Below are 19,367 nucleotides of genomic sequence, written 5' to 3' on the forward strand. Positions count from 1 at the left end.
GCAGGCTGTAAAGAAGTGTTTGAAAATGCAGCCTACAGCAGGATGAAGTTGTCCAGTTGCTGCAGGGTTATAACCCATGTCCCTTTCCTCCCCTGCCAGGAAAGCAGCTCCTTCATACTCCTGTAAGTCTCCTTTTTCTCAGAAATGTCCTGGTTCCCTTCCATGTCCGCTTGGTCCTCCCCCAAAACAAGCTGAGATCCCATCCTGCTGTCCCTGCGCACACTCTGTGCATTGCTGGCCGGGCAGGGGTGACAGGCTGGGGATGGTCCAGGGCGAGTGGCGTGCTGAGCACTGCCGAGGGAGCACGAGCTCACTGGCTAAAGAGCCTGCCAAAAAGGATGGGTAATGCTTGGGCTCTGCTCACCTTCTCCTCAGGGAGGGCATTAGTAATCTCCTTTTCCTCTGCACAGTCACTGTTTTTCCATAGAACTTGCAGTTACAGCATGTCTTTGAAACCTCTATATCAATCAAATTTGTAGGGGGTGGGTTTAGTTTCTTTTTCCTTTTTTTTTTTTAATTTTTCAAAAAAAATTTTTAAGGTTTTTCCAAGAGCTCATGGTGGAAGGGGGAAAGTAGAGGAGAAGTTGCCAGGTAGACAGATGTATGCCTTTTTCCTTTAAAAAGGAACATTCTTGCAGTGCTTGATTTTGGGGGCCTGAGCCATGATCTCCACATAGTCAGGATTGGGAATACTATTCACTATTGGCAGGCACAACGGGTAGAATGACACAAATCCCAAAGATACTATTAAAATGCCATAACATTCAGTAAGATGTGCATTTCATTTTTAACTCTTCTTTAGTTTTGATAGTGATAATGTGTTAGGGTTTTGTTGTTGTGGTGGTTTTTTAAAGTATTTTTTGCCTAATAAATTTTAGAACAACTTTTACCTGGTCTCTTTATCACTTATTTTTCTCCCCTCTATCACCTTCTTCTATAGTCATCACTTTCCAAAAACACTACAATGCCAGTCAGACAGAAAAACCACATATTCTATTATTATTATCAAAGAAATTAGATTCTTCAAGAGCTCCTGATCAAGTGCAACTCATTGTGCTCTTTCCTAAATTCTTGCAATTTCAGAGAAAAAAGAATAAGCCAGAAACCAGAAAAGATGAAAAGTATTCTACTAACAGCCCAGAGTTATTCAGAGTACATATGAAATGCATTTTATGAGGGAAATGGAAAAATATTGCTGTTATGCAGCTGCTGGTGAATTCTGGGGTGCTTTTGTCACCCTCAGACAGCAGTGCCTGTGCCACCACTGCAGCTGCTATTGCTGCCTCCTGAACAGCGGTGCTCAGCAGGGTCTGTTTGCCACCATGCGTCACCTGAGAGCAAGCTGAGCTCTTCCTCAGAGCTCACTGGGGTGTCAGGCTTACAGGAGAGGGCCTTGGTCCTGCAGCCATAAATAAGTGCTGCACAGAAGGGAGCAAAGGGACTCTAGTTTGCAGATTAATGGAATCTCTGCAGAAGCCTGGGAAAAGAATCTTGAAGCTCTGCACATTCATGCTGGCCAGCCAGAGCAGGAAGGCTTGCAGGAGAAGGAGCAGGCCAGGTACCAGTGTGGCTGCAGAGCACAGCCCAAGAGGAGGCACAGTGCTGAGGCCCTGCTGAGCACCTCTCTTGCCCCTCTCCCTCATGAGTGGCTTTTAGACATGGTCTGCCACAACACTGAATTACTTTCATATCAATGACTGCATCATTATTTCCATCTGTTTATTGATGAACCATTATCTTAAACTGTTTCTGCTGTGAAACCTGGTACCTGTCAAAGTTTCCACTTGGACTAGATTTCTTTTTACAGCCATCTGGTTAAGTCATTCTAGTTTAAAATAAAGAAATAATTAAAAATGATTTTATGATGGCATTTGCTGTCATAATAGTAAACAAACTCCAACTTAAATTCCCCCAAAAATTCACCAACAGGTCAGTGCTTTTCAGAAAGATTCTTACTGTGAATCATCCTATGCATCTTCCATAAAAACACATTTCTAGCACTTAAAATGTCCTAAGAGTCTGTTTTAAAGGTGTTATAGGCATGGCAGGCAGTCTGCACTGCAAACTCCTGACTTCTAGTTCCAGTGAACCACAGCCCATTTATGTTACCACATGTTGAGAGTAGCTGCATCGGTCTCTGTGTAAAACTCAGATGCTCAAGAGCTAAGGCAGCAAACTGCTCGCTTTGAACATGGGTTTTTGGCTAAAATCAGAATATCAGGGTCTGACCCTAAGGCTGTATGCCTGGAATGTGTGAGCATGATACATCTATCACTTGCATCAACTTTACATCAGGGCAGGACGACCAATTTCAATTGAATACTTGTGATTTATATCACTGGTAATGAGCTGAATATTAGGCTCAGTTCTGTGGTATACAGTGAATTTGCATGCCCTGGGGAGGTGACACCAAAAAAATATGAATGACCAGGCAGAAAAAAATTTTTTTTGAGAGTTCTGTCCACATCTTTACCTATACCAATGTTTTTCTTACATGAACACATGCAAAACACCTTTTCTGACATATTTTTAGGTGTACTCAAAATGGGAAAAGAAAAGAAACCATGAAAAACTGAAAATTCAGTCCTAACTTAGGCAAACTTTGGCGTATTGCATGAAATTCCAGGATTTCCCTTTGCTGTAATACACAGATTCCAAACATACAAATATATACAACACATACCAATTCCAGGGTTTCTGTTTGCTGTGACATGCAGTCTGTGCTGAGCAGTAACCCCCTCCACACTGTGAGTTCCATAATTATTGCTAACAGCACACCAAAGGCTGACTACATTTGATTTTAAGATCCAATATAAGATTTTATAAGCCATAACCTATACAATTACACATAGATGTATCTCTCTTATGCAGAAAGAATATTAAAACTGTATTTTTAATATATAAGACATAAGAGAATTTCTAAGTATTTGCATAGAAAGTAAAAAAAGCACAGAGATACCACTTAAGTTGACATAATACAGAGACATTTTGAAGAGAAATAAAAGGTTACATGGAAACAGAAGATAAATACACAGTAGCGATTCAAACATTTTTAAGGCTTTTAACGTTTTCACTAATAATGAAAATAGCAAGTTGAACTATTCCTGTGTAATATTAAAGTGAGTAGCTAAAGATACTCCTTAAAATACCTTTGTTATTAAAGATACTTAATTTACTGCCCAGGATTCTGGTGACAGCATGAAGAGGGGACAGACTCACGTTTCATAACTGACTGTTAATTCAGTAAAGGATTATTTCTGTGGATTTTAATGTATGTTAAAGGGGCAAACAAATAAGAGAGCCATTTGCATAGTGTCAGATATGCACAAAATCTCCAATACTGCTTTAACTAATGTCTAGGAAAACCCAGTAAGGTTTTCTGAAATAGGAACTGCTGAATATTTATTAGTTGTTAAACAACATAAATTAGTACTCTTTGCAATCCATTTCTAAAGTATTATTTTCCTGCCTGCTAACAGTAACCCCTTGGGATTTTCTTTTAAACAGAACAAACTTTCAAGTCAGAAAGATTGGTAGAAGCCTAAAGCAAGTTTAGAGCAAGGTCTCTCTTGATTCATAGTACAAGTACACAGTTGGTATAATATTTAAGAATGACAGTGCTGTCTTTCAGTACTGCTGCCCACAATACTTGGAAATATATCCTTTCAGAATGTGAAGGCATATCCTCTGAGAAGTATCCAGATAAATCAGTTCACCCTTGGCTGTAACTAAATGCTGTCTAGTGACTTGTGATCGACAGGGCTTTACCCTCTGACAGCCAGATTCATTGTTGGGACAGCAACCAATCGTCGGGTTTGACGACATGAGCCTAATCAAAGTTGGAGTATAAAAAGCCCCCTTGGAATATATAAGGTACACCAGTGTGGCAAGCTGTCTCTCAGATTGCATTTGCTTTCACGGATCTGTTTAGGACTGAAAGGGAAAGGGGGAGGGGGAAAAAAAAGAAGGCAAAAGTGCTGCACTGAATGTGAGATCATGCAAAAGCTAGTGCTCTATGCTTATATTTACCTGTTCATGCTGATTTCAGTTGATCTGGTCGCTCTAGATGACAGTAGTCAGCCCACAGAGAACGCTGAAAAGGACGGACTGTGCAATGCTTGTACGTGGAGACAGAATACAAAATCTTCCAGAATAGAAGCCATAAAAATTCAAATCCTCAGCAAACTGCGTCTGGAACAAGCTCCTAACATTAGCAGGGATGTTATTAAACAACTTTTACCCAAGGCTCCTCCACTGCAGGAACTGATTGATCAGTATGATGTCCAGAGAGATGACAGTAGCGATGGCTCTTTGGAAGATGATGACTATCATGCCACCACCGAAACGATTATCACAATGCCTACAGAGTGTAAGTAACCCTGCTTCTTTCGCCTCCCACTACCCCTCCGAGAGAGTTGTCTCTCTGCTGTAGAGCCACACAACTCCTCCTCAGGCTCTCCCAACAGGCTGCTGACTGAAGTCTGCTGGAGGGAGGGAGGAGAGCATTATTACTAAAGAATTTGAGCCAGGTTCAGATGACCGTGTGGCAATCCTTTGTTTTACTGTTTGGTTTTCGGCTCCTTATAATGTGTGTGCCCTGTAGCACTTAGGATTTGCCCACTGCCTTAGAAAGCAAAGGGAGATCTGCAGTTTAGTCAACTTCATTATCTGCAGCACTCAGGGCATTTCCTCTCACAAATATAAAGTACAAGTGCAGATAACGAGAGAACTATATTTTTGTGAGGGAGGTTTCACTGGCCAGTATTTTTAGAAGCAATAGAAATCAACAGAAATGCAGCTTAGAGCACTATATCTACCTAACTGCAACATGCTATAGCAAGTGCAAGTAGAGAGTTAAATTCTTGCTTCTTTGCTGATCCCATAAACTAGCACCACCCACCTCGGAGTTAAAACTATATATTTAAAGCAAATATGTGTGTAACAGACTTAAATGTAAAAATGTCCGTGCTATAGCAATCAGCTCACGTAGTCATGCCAAGGAAGAATGAAGGCATTTACTGAATGAGCAGATTCTGAGTTATCTTCCGAGTGCTAAACATCTGCTATGGCTCCTATCAAGTATCTTTTGCACAGCTAATACTGTAGTATCTTATGTTCTTCATCAGCTAAGGTATTTGACTATGGCAGCTGTTTTTTTAAATAACACTTATGAATATGATGTCAAAAAGGAAAAAGATGACAGGACATATAAGACATGTTAGCAGTTAGAGATATCATTATGATATGCAGACTAGAATAATATCAGCTGCTCTCACCAGCTAAAAATGAACCCACAGATGAAAAAGTAAATTCTTCAGTGAAATTTTTCAACTTAGTAATTATTGAGATGGGCACTTAATAGCATTATTTTACTGCAGCCTTATCACAAAGCTGAGGTCTGCCTGCACTTTTATTCCAGCCTATTATGTATAAGGCTTTATAACTATTTTTAATCAAACTGCTTCATAGTTACAGTGACTGAAGAAAAGTTGTTGTGTTTCATTGCTGAGTTCATTTCCTACATCTTATAAAAAGCCCTTGAGCTATTTTAAATGCACTAAAGAGACAGGTATCTTAAGTGACGAGATTTATGAATGTTAAAGCCCTGCACCATTTAGGATTAGTACTACCCATTTTATCCTGGCATGGAAAGATATTGCCATGACTAGGTATGACAGCTGCATCATAGGCTACAGGAAGAAGGAACGCAGCACTGCACGTGACTTTCCTCTAATATAATTCAAATGAAAACAAAATGATCCTTATATTAATCCTCTCAATTATTTTCTTCCACTGAGAAAAGAAATTTAAATGTTCATGCAGTTTGCCCAGGGCTGTATGGTCTGCAGCACGCTGAGGCTTTGGAGTAAATTAGAAATAGCTGGATCACCACACACGTGTCGAGTCAGCTTATGCAGAATTGCTATTCTGCATGCTTTATGAAGGTCCTCAGGAGGTGACCAGCAGAAATGAATTGGTAGTAGGTGACAGAATAATAATTTTGTTGACATCCATTAATGTTGCTGTAGAGTGTAAACCATAGAAAATCAATTAAGTTAAATCCACTTTATTACTGGTACTCTTTATAACATACTGTAGTATTTCCTATGCAGTCTGAAAAAAAATAGTCAGGTTTATATATGCTTTTTTTCTTGTTCTCTGTTCAGTAATCTGTTCTTTCCATTCATTTATAGCTGATTTACTTGTACAAATGGAGGGAAAACCAAAATGTTGCTTCTTTAAGTTTAGCTCTAAAATACAATATAACAAAGTAGTAAAGGCCCAATTGTGGATATACTTGAGGCAAGTCCAAAAACCTACAACGGTGTTTGTGCAGATCCTGAGACTTATTAAACCCATGAAAGATGGTACAAGATATACTGGAATTCGATCTTTGAAACTTGACATGAACCCAGGCACCGGTATTTGGCAGAGTATTGATGTGAAGACAGTGTTGCAAAATTGGCTCAAACAGCCTGAATCCAATTTAGGCATCGAAATAAAAGCTTTTGATGAGAACGGACGGAATCTTGCTGTAACTTTTCCAGGACCGGGGGAAGATGGATTGGTAAGTCTATTTAGAAAAATCCCATTTCACTGAAAAGCATTTAAGCTCTGTTTTAAGGTTAAAATGGATGCATTGTTTAGGGAATGGAAGATAAAAGTTCTGTATGTCCAATTCTTTCATTCTTTACTCTCTGATCATGCCAAAAATCAATAGCATTCCTCTGCCTGTTTCCCTATTTAAAAAATTGAGAGAAATTGTAGTATTTCAGAGAGACATTTCGAGGCATTAACTAGAAAAGGTTTTGGCAATTACTGATGGATGATACTATCAAAGTAACATTGTTTTCAATTTTGAGTGCAAACACTGCTCAATAAGGAGCTATTTCACATAAAGCTAAAAGAACAGTCTTTAGATTGTTTGATTGGTAGGAAAGATGCCTCCAATATTGCTGAGAAGGCAAGGGAGTTCCTACATACTCTCTATGCACATATTTTCTATTAAACAACAAGAATTGTCTCTTCATGAAGGTGAGAACAGATCTTCTCCATAATGTTAAGTTCCTTATATTCCAATACTTAATAGAGTGCATCATTCTAGAAACGTCTGAATAAAGAAATTCTGCTTGATACAATAATTGAGTCATAATGATAAGAAAGAGCATAAAGTAACTATCTGGTTTGTTTTTATAAGAATAGATGAACAAATTAAACCTGAAGTGTACCCACAAGTACACCTGAAGTAAACCTGAGGTGAAACTACAGTATTTCCCTAGCTATTTGTTTCTGCAAATCACTAATCATCTACAACCTATAAAAATTTCTGAACTTATCACAATGAAGTGATCCCTCCTTTTGAATACAGTATGAAGAATATTATTCTGCTTTTATGTAGTGGATGAATCTGTTGATCACAGAAATATAGAAATATTTAGGTTGGAAAAGACCTTTAGTCATTGTGTCCAACCATATTTATGCAACATTTAACTTCACAGCAGCATAATATAATTAAAAAGAGCTTAAAAGAAAACTCTGTGATACCTTAATTGTACATCCAATATCAATACGGATCTCCTGTATTTGAAACAGGCCAGCTGGATATCATGATCAGGAATGTCTTCACCACCTCCATCCACTCAGATGATTATACATATGGATAACCCATGGCTATCACCATCTATAAATTAACATTTCAGTGGCAGAGCAGGGTTAGAGGCACAGCTGATAACGGAAGAGGAAATCTCTCCTCTCTTGCCTCCAGCTCCTCTCCAGCAGCTCCCGGTACAGGGGTGCTCCTCTCACCAAACTCCTCCCCATATAACTTACCTTTGGGAAGAGCACTTCCAGCAGCTCCACAGCTCGCAGCCAAGAAGGCGGGTATCGGGGCAGAGGGAAACCTGTGTAACAGAGTTAGCTGGGCTGTTACTCATTCCGGAGGAACGGTCTTTGTGGAATGGCCCCATCAATGCCAAACCAGCACAAGGGGCAGAAATCAGTGTGTGAAAGGGAGCAGCTTCGGGAACTTTTTCAAACTCATGATCATGATGGTTGCAATTCCCTTCTAGTCTCAGTTGGTGACTGTGGAAACACAACCTTGGTAGGAGGCATGTGGCTGGAAATCTGCCAAAAGTACATTCCTGGCCACAGGACTCTTCCAGGAGTCAAAATATTTAGCTGCCCCTCCAATTTCATTCAGTCACAGAGTCATTCAAGCATGGCAGCAATAGAGGAGCAACTTTTGTCCTCCTTGGTCTGGACAAAAAACCTTCCTTGATATCCAGAAAGCCTGAACTCAATATGCTTTTAATGGAGGAAATTTCAGAAGGACTCACAAAAGCTATTATTATGGAGTTTAAAACAAACAAACAAAACTCACACCAAAAGTAAAAATCCAGCATCCTCCAAATTTCTGAAATGTTCTTATAGCAGTTAAATGATTCTAGCACTGAGATAGTGGGGATTTCAGGGACAAATACTCAGGGTCTTAAAGCTCTGTATAGAGAAATAGCAGGGAAATACAGAGATAACTATAACAGAATTGTGGGAGGTAAAATTCTGTTTTTAAACTTCATTTCAGAATATTAATTTGATACATCTACATCTGAAATATTATTTGCATGTTTTTAGTGAACTTGGGCTTACCCCAGAAATGATTCCAGTTCCTTCTCCTCTTCTCACAGAACCCATTTTTAGAGGTCAGAGTTACAGACACCCCAAAACGGTCCCGCAGAGATTTTGGTCTCGACTGCGACGAGCACTCGACAGAATCCCGATGTTGTCGCTACCCGCTGACGGTGGATTTCGAAGCTTTCGGATGGGATTGGATTATCGCTCCTAAAAGATACAAAGCGAATTATTGCTCCGGAGAATGTGAATTTGTGTTTTTACAAAAATACCCGCACACCCACCTCGTGCACCAAGCAAACCCCAGAGGCTCGGCAGGCCCTTGCTGCACACCCACCAAGATGTCCCCCATAAATATGCTGTATTTCAATGGGAAGGAACAAATCATCTACGGCAAGATACCAGCCATGGTTGTAGATCGCTGCGGGTGCTCATGAGATCCCCGTCAGATCCACTGCTTCACAAATCATGGAAGCTACCACAAAAAGAAAAAAAAGAGAAAAAAAAAAGAAAAAAAAAGAAAAAGTTATACCCCCTCACCAGTCTTTCAAACTGTGAAGTTACGTACACAAGGCATTGCCGACCTCCTGTGTGCTACCGTACAGATTTAGTGCAGCACCAGCTACAGAACGTGAACTAAAGGACAATGTAATTACCTGATGGCTGCTTGTGAGCCAGCAAAAGAGAAAAGCTACAGTCAAATCACCGGATTTAATCCATGAAGTTCTTACATTACGAGGGAATCAATATTCAGTCATTCGGATGCAAATTTATATGCAGGTTTCAGTACATGTTGGTAATCAAAAGCAAATTCCTTCTCACCTGAGGACAGAAGGAGCAGGCTTTTAGGTTCCTTTCTTCACAGCTTCACTTAATATCATAGTTACAGGAACATATATACTGGTAACATATACACCACTACACAATACCACCAGAATCATCCTTAAACACTTGAATATATAGTGCAGACTTGTGAAATGTATCAGATGAAATTCCACATAAACGGACAAATCCTGAAATTAGGGATGGCATAGTGTATTTAGCGTGTTTCCATTCCTTTTTCTCATTAGTATCTTAGTAATCAATGGCAATGGTGCTACGTAAGCAGGCTGAGTAAATAGAAAGATAGTTATGTAAGTGAAAGAATTTAGGCTTAATAATGAATTTGCCCTATCCTCAGGTACACTATTCAACATTCGCAAGAAATCGATATTTTTTAAATGAAAAGGAATAGTTTTTTAGACATGGAAAAACAGAAGGCAGCAGAGAAGTCCAACATTCAAATTGCAATCCTACATTTTAACCTGCCTTTGCAACATTACCATTTGCACTATGGTAAACCAATGCAAATAGTTGGTTGCTACAGATATTGTTTAAAAACCACTTTGATATAACTGACTTGTGTAATATGTATGCATCAATATTTTGTAAATAAATGTTTATTTTTTAATCACTGTTGGTATATGTTCATCACAAGAAAAGAATAACTCTAACCTGTACTTTAGTTTAATAAACAAACCCCAATATTCTCTTCATAATATAATTTTATGGATTTTAACACAAATAATATGTAGGAACAAAGCAACAAAGTAAACCATATGTTGAGAATTATTCTACATTTTATATGTTTTTTACGTTGGTATGAGCCATCTAGGACAAATGATGGCTGTTGACATGTTTATAAGGTTCTTTGGTTTACTCTTTTTATGGTCATTTTGATCCACAACTGAATTTCCATATTTTGAATGTTATGTTCATAAATAATGATGATACCACAAAAGATTGCTATTAAATGCATTTTATTATATTTAAAAGTTTGCAGCAAAGTATTTTCTGTATTTGAGTAAACATAATACACGGATTTCCACACAAATTCTGTACATTTTCCTTACAGTAAAAAGTTGTTAATTGAAATTAAAAAGATCTATTTACTATAAAGTCCATTTTATTTCACATGTGAAATAGAACTGATAAACTAGGTGTTTGTTAAGACAACACAATCACTGTTAAAACACCTTCATGTTAGTATGATGCACGTTTTTGTTATATTCTGGAATTCAGTTTTGAACTTTCCTTTGTGTAAAACCACCCTAAAATTGCAAAACTGCTTGATTTTCTTTCCCTTCCCCTTTTATATATTTTCTGCCTTGGTGGTAAATATTTTGTATTGAGTTTTTTTACTTTTTAAAAATTTGTATGTAAGGACATTAAAACTTAAAAGTTTGAGCAATGAGGTTTGAAACTTAAAAGCAAACAGATTTTCTGCAATTTCTTTTGAATGATAAGGAGCTCTGCTAAAGCTGTGTCCAAGCATCAAGCAGATGTTCAGCTTCTCCTGATGCAGTTCACCAGAGCAGATCCCTGGGGCCCTTAAATACACTTTCAATTTAGTTTCCCACAAAACACCATCAGACTAAATAAAAATCTAAAAACTTTTGGAATACAGACTCTTGGTGAAGCCACAAGAATTAAAAGTACAACAAAATTCCCCTCCTAACCAAAGTTACAGAATTAAGGGAGAAATCCTCTGTTTGTTGAAGTCAGAGGCAAAACTTTCACTGGCTTTAAGGGAGACCAACGTTTTGCCCTTTGACTTTTAATTCATGACATTCAGGCACCAAGTAGTGCCATCTTGCTCATGTGAACTATCAATAGCATCTCCTTGCGTGAGGCTTTTAAACCATTCAGAGACTTCAAATTAACTTCCATATACCCTGTAGCTAAACATTCACTGCTTTAATTGGGCCAGTTCATATAGCAACAGCTGCAGAGATGCAGCAGCGTGGATTCTGCAGTTGACAGGGAACAAAATATATTCCCAGTCTGCACCAAAGTGCAGTTACAACACCTGCAGGATTATTTTTATTCATGATGCGTAAAGTAAAGCTAATGCAAATTCATTTACCCCCATACAAGTGACATCATTGGCTGCCTGGTAATAACCGTACCCTGCACAAAGGCAGTGTACAAGTGATGGGATTTTTTGTTCCTGGAATCAATGGAAACAAAATTAAACCAAGAAAATAAGTAATATGAATTCCAAAGAACATCTACTCCAACCAGCATTCCATCTTGACACTCAGACAAATTTTATTCCACGTAAATTTTATGCAGTATGCGTCTTTTATATTTTGCCAAACTTGAAACTATCATAGAGCAGTTCTGGTTCCCATGATTTAATATTGGCCTTACAGATAAGGGGCTACTCACAGAGCATGCTCTGGGCTTTGATCTTGCTGATTTCAGCTGCTGAATAGTTCATAATTAATGTGTTTATTGACAATCAATTTAAGATGTCAATGATTCCTTCTGTTCTTACCGTTACATCCTCGTATTTCCAAGGCTCAGGTCTGAGAGACTTCAGCAGCATCTGTGAATACTTTGTATGGCTCTCAAACCTCACTGTTAAGCTGTGTATCCAGAATAATGAAAATAGCCAGTGAGGGATGATGTGTGAGAAACAAACAGCATCATTTCCTTGTCTGGCATCCTACGAATCCCAACAGGAATGAACCAGGTAGAACCCAGCTTTCCAAGGCAGTGTTCAAGTGCCCCAAGATGCACATGCACACCCACAACAGGGCAGTCCCTCAACTCTATATTGCTTCAGCTCTTCCCCTTGGCTCTACTGCCCAGCTCTTCCGCTCCCAAAATGAGCCAGTCGTTTTCCAGTGCAGTTCTACCCCTATTTCTTACCCAGCTCCAGTTACACTGTAACTCAAGTAGCATTTCCCCTCCCATTTTTCACAGCATCTCCCATCCCATCCCATCCCATCCCACTCCAGCCAATGTCCATCCCCAGCACACCCCACACTCTTGCCCCACAGCCCCTTTTGCAGGTGGAACAGCCCCCCTGCAGTACTGCCCTCCTTTCCCTTCACCAGATCCAGTGCATCCTGCATCTGCTGGAAGCTGCAGTTAGGGGAGAAACCTTCCAATATGCTCAACAGAGCCCGTGGGGAATTAACAGCTGAACACAGAAGTCATCACCACTAAGCACAGATGCACTGCAATTTTCCACAGATGTACTGTTTTGTTAAATATGAGCAGATTTCAAAGGAAGAACTAAAGGCCAAATCCATTCACAACTTTAGGTAGCTTTTCCTCAATTCTGTGGAGTCTAGGTTTGGGGTTTGTGGTTGTTCATTGGGGGTTTGGGGTTTTTTGAAGGTTTTTTTTGGGTGGTTTCTTTTTTAATCAGAAGGATTATTGAATTGACTCATTCTTGGATGCGAATGACCTATTTTGGCTAAACGACTCAAAAAATAAATCTGCTTGAGATTAGGTTTGGACAGCTCAGTCCAGGCAGACAGATTTTGTTAAAGCTACAGTAAAACAAAGCAGGTTATTATAATCTGAAGCACTGGATGGACAAACTTAACAACCATATTATCCCACCTCAACTTATAAACTTAGTACATTTCAACAAAAAAATAATGTTAGGAAACAGTTCATAATGGAATGCACTAGCCAGAAGATTTGCAAGCAACACAGTACCTATGTAACTCAGCAAAATTGTCAGTAAGAACCTTAGTGGTGTGTTTTAACTCACTCAAGTTAGCTATGTGCTTCCACTTTAGCTTCCTCCCAACAATGTTAACTGCAGCAAGTAGATACCTATACATCGATTTAACACCAGCAAAGAAACTACTAATGCAACTGCATCTGCTTTTCTGTCAAGTCTTCCCCTGCAAGAAGTAAGACTGTAACTCTGGCTTGCAATGCAAGTGTAACATGTTTGAAGCCATAAAAATAAGATGTAAACAAACTCTGGAAACACTAAAGCTCCAATTCTCCTATTTAGTTTATAAAAGCCCTAACAAAATTCAAAGGAAAAAGTTAGGGCTACAGGCCAACTTCTGAATTTGAATAGGCAAAAAGTACAGTTCTGTTCACTCTTGGCTGCTTCTAAATAATCTCAAAATAAGTGATAGTGCTAACATCTGTTGTAGCAATCTTGCAAAACAAAAAGAAATGGAGAAGTGCAAACGTACAGTTCATTCAACAGTGAACTACTCCAATTAATTACTAGGTGTATTGATAAATTAAGCAGAATTATTCTCTTTGGTGGCTAAACGGGGTGAATTGGAGGGATGAAGAACTATTACAGTGAGTATGAAATGAAAAAACAAAACCTGTCTGTTTTTATTGCTCCAGAATATAGAGGAGAACAAGTTGTGAAGCCCTCTGTAGATGAGGTGTCAAGATCAGCAACAAGCTTTACAGAATTTTGGGTGTAAGTGTGGCTGATTTTCACCAGCCTTAGCCACTAAGGCCTTCTGAGGCTACAGGAAAGACTATTCCTTTTCTTTAGAAGTGGACATAACTCTCACACTACACATGCTTTCAAAACAGTACTTTCAGAAAATATAAAATACCATAGTGTCCACAAGTCAACTTGTGATCTTGAACTTGTGTTCTTAATGTAGACACTCTCTGTGCTCTAAATCTAATTACGAATCAAAAGCAATCAGTGGTCCTAAAAGCTATCGCAATTTCTCCCTATAGAAATGCCTTTTACCTACAAGTCAATAACCGAGTAAAATTTCAAACCCGTAGATTTTCCATTATATTTATCATACTCCCTCTGTACAAGTAAAGCAAATCCCTCTTCAAGAGCTGAAAATATTCAGCTTGAATGAATCCTACCTGTGGAAAGGCAGGGGAACAAGCCCTGGCTCAGTAGTGTCTTTCCTGTTACTCTTGATGAGGCCTACAAGGTCTTGGGTGAGATCTGGTTAGGATCTCCAGTTAGGAAAGAATAAAACATGCTTGGTTTTGGCATTATGCTCCATGTTTCAGCAGTAAAATTACCAGGAGTGCTTAAAGGTTATGATGGTATGGGAAGAATACCTAGGAAAGCATTATGAAGGCATTACTTGGTAGACACCTTCCACTAAATTTTAAAAAAGGCAGTTTGGGAGACAGCTGCAACACAAACAGGACAATATCCTGAAATCATGTAAGGTGTAACATTAATTGTAAAGCAGTCGTGTGCTAACAATGGTCTGCTTCTATGCATTTCAAGGAGCTGAGTACAATATAAAAAGTGAAATTTAAAGCAGTTAAATAATTTGAGGGATGTAACCAAGGCAGCAAGAAAGATTTTCTCTTCCCAAATCCAGGATGATACTGAAGGCATTTGCTAAACTTTTACTTCTTCTACCTTAAGAATGCTTGAACTGGAAATGTCTGCTCTTTGCCAAAATTAAAAGATGCTTTACAGCAAATCTAACTTAAGTGTAATCTGTTGCATCATAATTTGAATATGTAGCAATCCAAAATATAATTACTCATAACTTGGCTAGTAGCTTGCAGTTAAGGTTCATGATTCATGCACTCTTTCTGCAGAAATCCTTATTAGTTTTTTACCTAGGAGAGAAGCAATTATCTTCCCAACAAGCAGTGGTATTAGCGAGTTAGAGCACTATTTCAGGGCACTTTGTGGCACCCAATTAGGCACTCTTAAGCATCATACACAAAAGCACGGAGAGCAAAGATTTTCTTTACGCTTTACCCTCTGTGCATTTGAAGAGGAGGTTTATTATGATTTCAGTCAACAGCAATCTTCTTTCCTACTGACGTTTTCATCATCATGTTTTCCCGTTGTTATTCCTCAAGTCCGGCAATGCTGACATACGAAGCAGCAAGCTGAACACCTGGCTGTCACGCATTATGGCATCAGGTTGCAGCTTCGCCTCTCGCGCAGCGCCAGGTGGTCGGAGGAGTGGGAGGCACGTCAAACACATGCCTTCGGGCTGAGCTCAGCTGCCTACTGTATGCTGCTGTCATGTGGGAAAGCTCAGCCTAGGTGCTAGTCCAGGGGAAAATGCCCGTTGCTTTGCTGCTCTAGGTGACACCTACCACAATCTGCTGCTGGCTGGCCAGAGCTTTCTGCTCATTTGTGTTGCTCACCCACTGCAGGGTGGGACAACAAATCTCACAGGATTCCAGTCATGATCCCTGTGTACTCCGAGGTACCAAAGAACATGGGTTATTCCAACTAACAGCAGCATAACTTCATCATAACTGAGTCTTTTCCTTCTAGAGAAGAGTGTTCTAAGAACACCCTAAAACTGGGCTTTTCCCCAATGCAGAAGTGTTCCTCTCATCATATCACAGCATGCAGCCACAGCATCAGAATTTTATACTCTGACCTGCAGTCAGATCTCACAGATCTGAGTCCTCACACCACCATGTATCAACAGTCACCAACCAACTTGATAAATCAAATGAATAATATTTATTTAACCTGTTTTTTGCTACCATGGCACATCCCATTTACAGTTAAACCATTTACCTAAGGAAATAGAAAAGGCAGCTACCCTAAATATTCTCCTCTGAGGTCATTGTGTTGTCTCTGAAATAGTCTCAGCATACTTGACTTACCCTTTTTTTTTTTTTTTCTTTTATGTATAGCTTGTGACTTATTTATCAATAAATTTTTTTGTACTGATGTATTTTCAGTTCTCCAATACCTTAGTAAAGCTGGGAATACTATTAAAGCATCTTCACAGAACTCTCCTTTGGTTTCTAAGAGCATCTTACTCTTCTTGTTCCCAAACAACTGTCTCAACTTTTCTTTTCAACAAACACAGACCTAAACACAAGCTCTAGAGCCCGAAGCTGACTATCAGCCTAGGGATTAATTTACTGATTTATATTTTAAAATTGCAGTCTTAGGAACATTTTAAAAAATTAGAAAAGGTATTTTTCAATAAAAGCACTTTTTCATCTTAACCATAATTTTTAGCAAGGTATCGCTCTGGAGACCGATCCTACATCAAGTGCTGCTTTTTACCACAACCTTCTTTTCACCACAGTAACACCCCTAATGCTTTACTTTTACCAGTGTACTTGTGTGAAGACTACTGGCCTTTACAAAATGCTTCAGAAATCTGTAGCTGTCCTTGATTGCCCACTTCTTTACATCACCCACTGCACTTGTACAAGACCTCATCTGAACAGAGTTGTGGTAATTGCTACTACCACGTGAACACATACAACAATCCTCATGGATAAAACAAATCATGTCTATGGAAGGCACAGTGCAATCTTCAGCACCCATTGTTTGGGTTACATACAGCTAAACTTCAGGTCTTTCATTGAAAAACAACTGAAAATTGGTTCCACAAATTTCTCTTGCTATGATTAAGAAGGAGCTTAGTTACAACAAAATGCAATTACTCAGTTTTGGCCACGCAGCCTTCACGAGGCTTTTCCAGATCCGCTCCCACGGACCCTAATTCTGGTTTGGAAGCCAATTGTTCCTTGGCAGCGTTGCCATGGATCTCACTCAGAGATTTAGCAACACATTCTCCACCAGCTTACAGCAAACACCAATGTCTACAGCTAACCCACAGCTTGCTTATACCAGAAGTTGGAAGTTATCCATATAAGATCCTGCCTATTATAATGACGGGAGGGTGGAATGCTGTGCCACATGAGACTGAGTTGTTGTAAGTGTACCTGATACTGCATTTTCACAGTAAGAAGTGCCTAAACTTAAAGTCATACATAGAGATAAACATGCAGGAGGAATTAGGATTTTCCAGACATTTGCAGAGCCACTGGGATCAAACTGATGTCCCCACCAAGGGAGACATCATGGTGGGTATCTGTTATGGAACATCTAACCAAGAAATCGGGAAGCCTCCTTTAAAGAGCTAGTTGAAACTTCACAATTCTGGGTTAACACAGGGACTTCAACGACCCCCAGCACCTGCTGGAAACGCAATGCAGCAGGACATCAGCAATCCTAGAGGTTTCTGGAGGATGGCTGGGATGTGCTGCACAAGAGACTTTTCACTGGTACTGCTACTCACACCTCGGGAAGAACGTGATGACCCAGGATAACTGTTCTGTCCCAACCCAAGCCATTCCATGATTCTGTGACTGAGACAGTAGGGCAAAGGACATGAGGGAGGCAGAATAATGGAGGAACAGCTTTGGCAAAAATAAGGCTGTGTGGCATCAACATGGACATCAGAATCAGGTGCCTCAAATTGCCAGTATTTTTGACTATTGCTATAATGATGATAGAAAAATATGTGTTTACAGGATCTGCAAAGCCCCTGTTCCACTGGTTCTCCTACTGCACTGAAGCATCTGACTTTAAACGTGTATTCCGTAGAGAAATAAATTTCTGTTTGCTTTTCTGTTTTTTTTTTTGTGGGTGTTTTTTTTTTTTTGTTTGTTTGTTTGGGTTTTTTGTTTGGGTTTTTTTTGTTTGGTTTTTTGTGTGTGTTTTTGCTGTTGTTGTTTTGGGTTTTGTTGTTGTTCTGTTTTTTTAAAGTATGAGGAAGCCTTCTAAATTCTGTATTTCTTTTCTTCTGGATGAATGCACTCTCAAGCTAAGGGAGAACTCTCCTGATCAAATATTACTACCTAATGTGAATAAATAGATAAAACTTGGGGTAATGGGAGAATGGTACAGCCTCATTCACCAGGTAGGAGGAGGAATATTTTAATCCTTTGCTCCAATTAATTTTTAAATCTTCTCTCACCATTCATCAGCGGTGTAGGTAATGAGACTCCCATCAAGCACCCCAACTCTGTGAGCTGTGTGGACTTCAGACAGAAAGTCCTTCTTTCAGAAAGAAAGTTACGTAAATTTTTTGTAAAAATAATTATGTTCTTTAGTGATTTAAAAAAAAATATTTAACCTTTTCCAACAATACTTGACCAGCATGAATAATTGGAAGAATTATTGGCATTATTACTAAAAAAAGTCACAGAGAAATTCTTTTTTTCCCCCTCTTCCCAGATGTCATATTTAAGCAAACAGTAGAATAATGAATAAAAACCCCTTGGACTCAATAACAAAATCCTGGACTGGAATCTGAATTTCATGACCATTATTTTACAAGTGAGACAAAAGTCTTCAATTCCAGATTTCAGTTGTGCTAAAATACTCAAGCAATCTTTATTCTATCCACGTGGAAAGAATGTAAGAGAATATTGCCATTGTGATGGTTTCCTTTAACACACTACTGAGATTACTACAAATAGATGCATTTAATCCCAGGAATTTTTTTGGGAATACCAGGAAACCCAAATGAGCAAATGGATGGAAACACACAAACATTAATTTGACTGCTATTCAGAAACCAGCGGCCTAGATTTCTGGCTTGATTTTTTGTATATGTGTTCTTAGCCCCTTTTCCTTTGGCTATATCTGTTAATAACAAAGAAGTTCCACTCTCACTGTTAGGAAGACAGTGGAATTTGGCTGCTCAAAGGCAAATTTTTAGTTGGACATTTTGAATGCTCTTTTATATTTCACATATTTGTGTCTAAAGGACAATCTGACCGTGAATAAACCCTTAGGTGAGAAAGTGGCTTTAACACACAGCTTTGACTTCAGCATTATTCCATAGTTTCATTCTTTCTTGAGAGTTCAACAGAGCAGGCTATAATTTATAGTAAATTACACTTAAGGCTACAAAATTCTGACAGTTTTACTCCTGTGTTGTTCAATGCACTAAGTGACCCTATCATGAGGCTGTTGACCTGGCACCCTTGGGAAGTACAGCAGATTTTTCTCAGCTAATGCATGGCCTCACTCAGCAGGACAGGGCAGGCTTGCTCTAAGAAAAGGGCAGCACAACAACCCCATGTTCCTGTTACCCGAACTACTGCTACACAAATGAAGAAATGAGAGGCACTCATCAGTTGAAATAAATATTGGAAAGAAATTCTAACATGTATTTGTCCCTTACAACTAACACTTGCACCAA

The 19,367-nt window shown here is 39.1% G+C and overlaps 2 protein-coding genes across 4 annotated transcripts in view; one reads left to right on the forward strand and one right to left on the reverse strand.

The window, feature by feature from the left end:
• Nucleotides 1-4,116, reverse strand: part of CUNH2orf88 (chromosome unknown C2orf88 homolog) — a 41,157-nt gene extending 37,041 nt beyond the window's left edge. For all 3 annotated transcript variants that reach the window (XM_042040715.1, XM_042040723.1, XM_042040714.1), the window contains exon 1: nt 4,030-4,116. The gene's annotated coding sequence lies outside the window, so the exon portion shown is untranslated. The remainder of the gene's footprint in view (nt 1-4,029) is intronic.
• MSTN (myostatin) lies at nt 3,878-10,566 on the forward strand. The gene is made up of 3 exons (XM_042040706.1): nt 3,878-4,369; nt 6,195-6,568; nt 8,685-10,566. The coding sequence occupies exons 1-3, from the start codon at nt 3,997-3,999 to the stop codon at nt 9,063-9,065; spliced, it is 1,128 nt and encodes a 375-aa protein (XP_041896640.1). The 5' UTR covers nt 3,878-3,996; the 3' UTR covers nt 9,066-10,566.
• Nucleotides 10,567-19,367: the final 8,801 nt, after the last annotated feature.

This window comes from Corvus kubaryi, unplaced genomic scaffold (assembly GCF_017639235.1).
Source record: "Corvus kubaryi isolate FWS band 111438036 unplaced genomic scaffold, C.kubaryi_AGA036_p1.0 37396, whole genome shotgun sequence".
NCBI lineage: Eukaryota > Metazoa > Chordata > Aves > Passeriformes > Corvidae > Corvus > Corvus kubaryi.